This window comes from Muntiacus reevesi, chromosome 4 (assembly GCF_963930625.1).
Source record: "Muntiacus reevesi chromosome 4, mMunRee1.1, whole genome shotgun sequence".
Classification (NCBI taxonomy): Eukaryota; Metazoa; Chordata; class Mammalia; order Artiodactyla; family Cervidae; genus Muntiacus; species Muntiacus reevesi.
In genome coordinates this window covers 158,648,727-158,656,724 of record NC_089252.1, presented here as the reverse complement: position 1 = coordinate 158,656,724, position 7,998 = coordinate 158,648,727, and the positions used below count along the sequence as shown (strand labels likewise).

Sequence of the window (7,998 nt, the reverse complement as noted above, 5' to 3'; positions counted from 1 at the left end):
GGGTGGAATGCTCAAGAACCCACACTTTGCAGGTTTGGATGTTATAAACCAGCGTTTAAGACATTTAGAGTAAAGTGATTATTTTTAAAAGCATGTGATTTATTTGAAGAGCCATTTGAGTGTTGCCCTGTGTGTGTAAAGCCTCCTGGAAACAATTTTATCTGACACTGTGGATTTATCTTGTGAAATAATTTCCTTTGGGTCTGGAAAGCACAGCTGTGGTTTTGGAGTCCTACAGAAAGCCAGCTACCCTGGGGTTCATCTCTCCTGGTTCAGTAAGGAATTTGGACAAGCCACCCAGGCAGGTCCTGGATGCCGTGGACCATCTCTTATTTCTACCTGGGGATGGAGGTTGGGGAGGGTGGGTGATGCAATGCAAGCCGCACAGAGGTCAGGTCTGAGAATCTATGGGCCCCCTGCTACTGCTACGTGGGGAGTTGTGTGTGTTTGGGGGTGGGGTGGGGTGTGCTGTATAAAGCAGATGGGACTCCAGCAGGGGCTTCAGTGGGAAACTAAACAGATCTTTTCCTCCATCTGCTTCTCTTAGCAATTGTCTTGACCAAAGCACAGTTGAAAGCAAGTTGCTTTCCCTCAGTTGGCTGGCATTGTTGGGGAGGAAGAGGAACACGGTGGGGGTGGGTGGGAGTGATGGGGGTGGGAGTGAGAACACTTTCAGGAATCAGCGCAGGCCTGTTGGCGTCCCTGCAGGTCATTTACAGCTATGTGACCCTGGGTGAGCTAGTTAACCTGTGTAATCACATTGCCTTCCCTGTACACTGGAAATAATGCTAATTGCCCACCCCCTAGGGCTGTTAGGAGGACTGGTGAGGTCGGGCAAAGTGCTTCTCCTTTCCAGAGTAAGAACTCCAAACTCCCTCTGAAGTCCCCGGACAACTGCGACAGGCTTCAAGCTGATTTCCCTTCTTCTGTTCTTGTCCTGGATAGTCCTTTCCTGCAAAGCAGCTAGGGTGACTTTTTATAAAGGAAGAGCGAGACTTCCCTGGTGGTTCAGTGGTTAAGACTCTACTGTGCAATGCAGGGAATGTGGGTTCGATCCCTGGTCTGGGAAGATCCCACAAACCACAGAGCAACCAAGCCCACGGGGCAACTACCCAGCGCTCGAGGGGCAACGAGGGAGTCCATGGGCCACAAGGAAAGATCCCACAGTGACACAATGAAGATCTCATGTGCTGCAACTAAGACCAAACGCAGCCAAACAAATAAATAAACAAAAAAATGTAGAGCATGTTATTTTAGTTTCCAAAGGCTTCTCATTGCTTTGAGCACCTTCCCTTCCTCCTCCCCGTGCTCCTGTGGTCTGGCCACATTGGAATGGTTTGTTTCTCTGACAAGCCATCTCAGTCCAGCCCCTGGGTTCTTGCAGGCTGTTCCGTCTCCCTAGCATGCTCTGCCCTCAATCTCTGCATGGCTGGTGCCTTCCTGAGAAAAGCCTCCAGGCTGAATGGAGCTCCTTCCCCAACCGCCTATCACGCCACTCTATTTTATTTTCATCACCACCCAAAAAGATCCTGTTTATTTATTGTTTCTCATATGTCATGTACCTCCTCCCTCACTGTTGCTCTCTTCCCCTCCATTGGAATCCAAGCCTCCTGAGTGGATCTTCTTAATTTTTTTCAAGGCTGTGTTCTCAGAACCTTGTACAGTGCTTGGTGCCTCGCAGATGCTTAGTAACTACTGGTAGAATCAACAAGAGAAGGAATGAGTCTCTTCTCATCTCCATCTTATCCTTTCTCCGAAGTCTAGCTCCAGACAAAGCCCCACTACGAGGTCATTTCTGACCATCGCAACCTTTAGGGATATCTTCCGGCCATCTCCCTCTGAGTTCACGTTACTGAATGGAGCTGGGGATCTTTTTTGTCTCTTCCTTTTCCCACTCCCCCTCTTCTGCTTGTCTCAGCACCCATCAATTTTTCCCATTTGTGAGGTGCTTAAGGTTTTTAAAATTTCGTTTTAATGCCATGGGTAAATTAGCAAGCCCAAAGCTGAAGATGAAATGGCCCTCCTACAATTCATATAACCAGTGCAGTGATCTAGTACCGAGGTACCTTACTCCTAGGAGGAATTCAAGGCACTGGATTGCATGAGGATACGAGTGTGGGGGATAAACAGCTGAAATAATCCATATTGAAATTATACCCAGGAAATGGCTGCAAAGTTCAATAAAGATATTATTAAATTTTCTATAACCTATTCAGATATCACAATAAGAGAAAAAGCTTTTGGTTTACGACTGTTGGCAAAAGCCAAAAAGAATACCAGTTGTTTCAGATTCTATTCTATTTTCCTGGGCATTTTTACATTATTATTCTTTGAGATACACTTTAGAATCATTTTAAGACTTTTTTAAAATTGTGGGTGTTTGATATAGATTAATTCAGGAGTGTTGATGCTGTTATTGCATAATAGCAGGTAAATTAATATACACATTTCTAATATTAATGGAAATAGTTCTAATTTCTTAAACAATTGAACATGATGTTATTTAATATAGGTTTTTATCACATTTATGTATATGAGAGATAGATATATGTATATGTATGCATATAAGTATATATAATCTTAAGCATGTATTCATTGGAATCAATAATGAATGTTAAATGCCTTTTTAACATTTCAGTTGAGGTCAAATACTAGTTTACCTTCGATACATGAATTTCAATATTGAATTATCCTTTGGTTTCTTGAATTTTTCTCTTAATAGAAATGTTAAATCATGTTGATAGCATTTTATTTACAATTTTGGTATAATATTCACAAATGACATTAGTCTGTATTTTTCTTTATGTATCTCATCTTTTGGCATCAGTTTTATGATGGCTTCATGCAAAATATTTGAATGCTTTTCTTCTTTCTTTATGTTCCAGAATTGTGAAAATGGCAGGCAGAGGAATTATCATGTTTTAGAACATAACTCATGATGCCCCTGGGATTTTTATCTTTTATGCAAGTATAGGGTGACAGTCATGAGTGGAAAGTTTCTCTATTTACTTCAGGGCTTTTGGGCAGATTAGGTTTTATGTTTTTATCTATTTTAGCAATTTATTTCTCACTTGTTTTAGAAAATCATTTTATTCAAAATTGTGCAAAGTGCAAAATAATTTTCCAAAGTGTGTAATAGGAATTTTTTTTAAAAAATGATAAATCACTCTAAATCCTACCATCTACCTACTGTCAATAGTGGTAGAATATTATTTCATCTTCTCTATGAATATCTATAGATGGATGGATAACTAGATAGATGGTAGAAATAATTTTGTAAGAAATGGATCTTACCTCACATGTACTATTTAAATAAAATATTGATAGTAAATATAATATGAATATTAATTTTAGTTGAATTTAATAAGATAAAAAGAACTTGAAGGGAAACTGAAGGAATTATAAAATTTAAATAATTGTTTCTTTACTATTAGAGATAGTTCTAAATGATTCTTCCAAGATTAAGAAAGGGGATTTAAAAGTCACTACAAAGCTGAAACAGTTAGTTTTTTACTCAATGGTTGAGATTTAGGGTAATGAAGATGAGCTCTGAGATATGAATAATAGAGGGCTTGACATCACATCTCTTCGCATTTCCCTCTCCCTATCTTGTAAATTTTGTTGCTGATATTTTTTCCTTTTTAAGGGTTTACTAGTTTTACATTTTGATCTGTAACCATATTTCCCTCAGCTATTCAGTTTAAGTCTTGTATTCACTGTTCATCATTGTTTTCCCCCTTCAATTTCTATATTTCTGAGTTCTTTCTTTTGAATCATTTTTGCTTGGTGGAATTTCACTGTCAAGGAGTTATTTTCAAGAGGAAGTCATGGGGGCTTTATACTCTAAATTTTTAAATTTTGAAATTGTCTGTCTATTGCATTTATATTTGAAAACAAATTGGGTAGGTAAAGATTTTGCAACCTACTTTCTCTTGAAATGTTATAGAATTTATTAAATGACTGCATAGTATTTCATTAAATGAATGTCAATTAACGGTCACCTATTCCCAATTTTCTATTATTATAGCAAGTATATTATCATAAGTGTATTAAGTGAAATTTCTGGACCAGAGTATAAATGCACATTCAGTTTTTTTGAAACATATGCTAGCTCTTTATAGATAGATTATTTAATATGTATTCCTGTCAGCAGTGCATAAGAGGGTCATTTATTTCTATCATCATTAACAGTGGATTTTTATTAATTCCTTGAATATATGCCAACTTTTTAAGAAAAAAGAAAATTTTCTTATATTTTAAATTCTGTTTCTTAGTAAAGTTTAATATATTTTGAGCAGTTATTAGCCGATTTGATTTTTAATTTTATGAACTGCCTCTTTAAGTCTTTTACTATTTTCTATTGAAGTGTAGCTGTTACTTTATTGATTTGAAAGAATGTTTTGGGTATTATGGATAGTTACTTTTTCATATATATTGAAAATATTCCTTCATTTTGTTTTTAACTTTCCTTGTGGATTAAAATGCTCATTATCTTCAACGGATACTAAAACTATTAGATAAAAATTTAATGAGGAACAGAATATCTGCATAATTTCAAAGTATTTTGCCACAAATCACAAAAAGAACGGTAGTAACTTTATAGTGGAGAAAGTTGGCAGGTAGTACCTTAACCAAGGGGTGAGAATTAGTATCAATAATAATGAGACATTATGGTCCTCCTGATATGAGGCACTAAGAGAGACATAATATCATTTATGTAATACTCTTGCCAAACACATGAAACTTGAATTTAACCTTGAGAAAACATGAGCAAACCAAAACTGAAGCACGCTCTATAAAACAATTAGCCTATACCCTTCAAAAATATCCATAGAGGCATGACAACTAAATGTGTTATGTTCCACTGGATTTAATTATGTACCAGAAAAATGCTATTAATGACATTTATTGAGACAATTGGCAAAATTTGAATGTGTAATGTAGATTGTATAATAAAACCGTATCAATGGTAAGTTTTCTGATTTTGATAATTGAATTGTGGTTGTGAAGATAATGGTTATACCGAGGAAGATATACTGAAGTAGGGATGAAGGCACCTGTTCTTAAGCGATTCAAAATGATATGTATAGGTGGGTGTGTATCTGTGTGTGTTTGTGTGTGTGAGAGAGAGAGAGAAAAAGAGAATAATGAAAATGCAACACAGTGTTAATAATTGATGAATGTGAGTGAAGGTTATGTGTGACTTTCTTAGTATTCCTGTAGTTTCTCTTTAGGTTAGAAATTATTTCAAAATAAACCATTAAAAATTCTTCCCTGCCCAAAACATGTATATAATGAAATTTTATCAAGGTTTTTTTAAAAAATAATTTTTGACTTTTGTGCCATGCTTGAAAAAACCTTCTTTATCTCAAGGTCATAAGCATAGTCACTGACGTTTTCTTTCTATGGTTTTATTTATTTGTGTTGAAATTTTTGATCTATCTGGAATTTTGGTGTGGGAACAAGAAAATAATCCAGGTTTTTTTCTCCCAAATACATAACCAATTTCCCCCACAACATATATTAAATAATCTTTCCTCACTGGTGTCAAAGGATATGCCTATCATGTACCTATTGTGTGTATATATATATATGTAAATATAATATATATTATGAGGCTTCCCAGGTTGTGCTAGTGGTAAAGAACCCTCCTGCCAATGCAGGAGACTTAAGAGACTCAGGTTTGATCCCTGGGTTGGGACGATCCCTTGGAGGAGGGCATGACAGCCCACTCTAGTATTCTTGCCTGAAGAATCCCAAGGACAGAGGAACCTAGCAGGCTGCAGTCCCTAGAGTCACAAAGAGTCAGACATGGCTGAAGCAACTTAGCACACACACAACATATATATTTAGTCCTTACATATGTAATATTTCTTGATATATCCTGGACTCATGGTGTTCCTTTGACGTGTTCATATGTGTATTTCTCAGTACTTATTTCCCCCTGACTCCATAATTTTTCTGGTTATTTTTATGTATTTACTTTTCCAGAAGATTTCCAGAACAATTTCCTTGGGGATTATTTGATTTCAGATGACATACAAATCAATTCGAAAGGGTTTACTGCATGCATATAAGACATTGTCATATGATTAGAGTAAAAGGGAAACAACCCGCCTCACTCAATCATGAAGGGCCTGGGTGAGGGATCTGGGTAAAGCACCTGGCAGAAATACTTAGACTATCACTCCAGTCCTCTGCCAGAGCTATTATATGACTTAATCTTTAAAGTTTAGTAGTTCAAATTTTAGGAGAAATAATTGAATTGGTCACTGTCCAACCAATGATTTTTTTCTCTGATTCAGGTACTTGTAAACGTTGCTCAAGACTTTTTATAAGGGGAAATGTCTTAGAAAATGACTGTGGGTTTGGCAGGCATCCTAAACAATGTCTAGTAAAAGCTTTTTGATAATGATTATTTTAGTCTAAGTATAATGATGGCCTTTCCATTTATTCAAATTTCTTTTTATGTTACTTCATAGAGTTTCTTAGCTTTTTTTTTTAAAAAACATATTGTCCCCAAATATATGTTTAGATATTTTAGGCTTTTCATTATTTTGAGTGGAATCTTCTTTTCCCCCCATTATATTTATTTGAATGATTGACTGGTCATTTTTTTGTATATACAGAAGTAATTAGTCTTTATAGTTAATTTTAACTGTACTTTATTGACTTTTCTGATCATTTCCTTGTGTAGTCAGTTGTTTCTCTTGAATTATCTAGGTATAGAGCCATGTTATCTGCAAAGAAAGATTGTTTTGTCTTCTTGATAACATATTTTACATTCTTAAAAAATTCTAGTATCTTTATTATAATCAGAAAGAAATCAATAAGCTCATTTTCATTTTGCAAATCCAGAAAAAGACAGAACTATTGTGTTATATTTGGGAAGTCTAACAAAAACACGAGGCCGGATATTGAACTTCTTGATGACTTAACTGGAGGTAATCTGTCCAGCCCACAAACCAATCATCAATCCATCCATCCATCCATCCATCCATCCAGCTAGCCAGCCAGTCAGCCAGCCAATAAATGTTTTCTTTTTTTTATACCATAGATACTTGTGGATACAATAAGAAAGACACAGTCCCCGAAGTTAGAGAATTTAAATATAGAAACAAACACAAAAGCAAGCAATTAAAATAGCACAAAAGGCAAAATACATGGTGTTAATGAAAGCACACAAAAATGGGCACCTAAGCCAACCTTGGGCAATCAAGGAAGGCTCCTGGAAGAGGGTAACGTCTAAAAAGATTTCTGAAGGAAATATTTGAATGGAAGGAAGGCCACATTCTCAGTAAATACATTATGCCATTTAATTGCTTTGAAATTTTAGTGATTAACCATTCTGAAATCTTCATGAACCTCTAGATTTTCAATTTGCCTTTGCAGCTCAAGGTGCCAATGGCAGTCTGGGGAACCCCGCCCTGGATACAAGTCTACTGGAGGAGTTCTTGGGCAATGATTTCGATCTGGGAGCCTTGTAAGTAATAAGAGCACTGCTCTCCATTTGGTGTTTAAAAAATTATGAAATAATTAAATGAACTGGGAAGTCCTTCTTCCTTTTCTGTTTTTCAGAAGAGCTTAAGTAGAGTTGACATTATTTCTTCTATTAATATAAACCTTCTGCAAATTTCACCAGTGAAGCTAACTAGGTCTGGAGTTTTTTGGTTTGCTTTGCCTTTTTATTTTATTTTTTTTTTTTAACAGGAAGGCCCTCCCTTCCAATTCTGTATCTTTAATAGATATGGGGCTATTCAGGTTATCAATGATTAATTATCAACTTAAGCAGTTTATGTCTTTCAATGGCTTTATAAATTTCACTTATCACCTATTGAATTTACTGACATAAGATTGTTCATCACATTTCCTCATTATAATTTTAATGTTTGTAGAATCTATAGTGAACAAGTGTTGTCATTGATATCAGTAATTCATGTCTTTTTTTGTTGATAATTTATCAAGAGGTTTATCAGTTTTCTTAAGCTTTTAAAGAAC

The 7,998-nt window shown here is 35.8% G+C and overlaps 1 protein-coding gene across 1 annotated transcript in view; it reads left to right on the top strand.

Annotated features, from left to right (window-relative positions):
- The first annotated feature begins 648 nt into the window (after nucleotides 1-648).
- The window catches only part of MYRFL (myelin regulatory factor like), a 95,504-nt gene continuing 88,154 nt past the window's right edge, over nucleotides 649-7,998 (top strand). Inside the window, exons 1-2 of the mRNA XM_065935091.1 lie at nucleotides 649-733; nucleotides 7,393-7,483. Coding sequence (XP_065791163.1) covers nucleotides 649-733; nucleotides 7,393-7,483 — 176 coding nt within the window. The remainder of the gene's footprint in view (nucleotides 734-7,392; nucleotides 7,484-7,998) is intronic.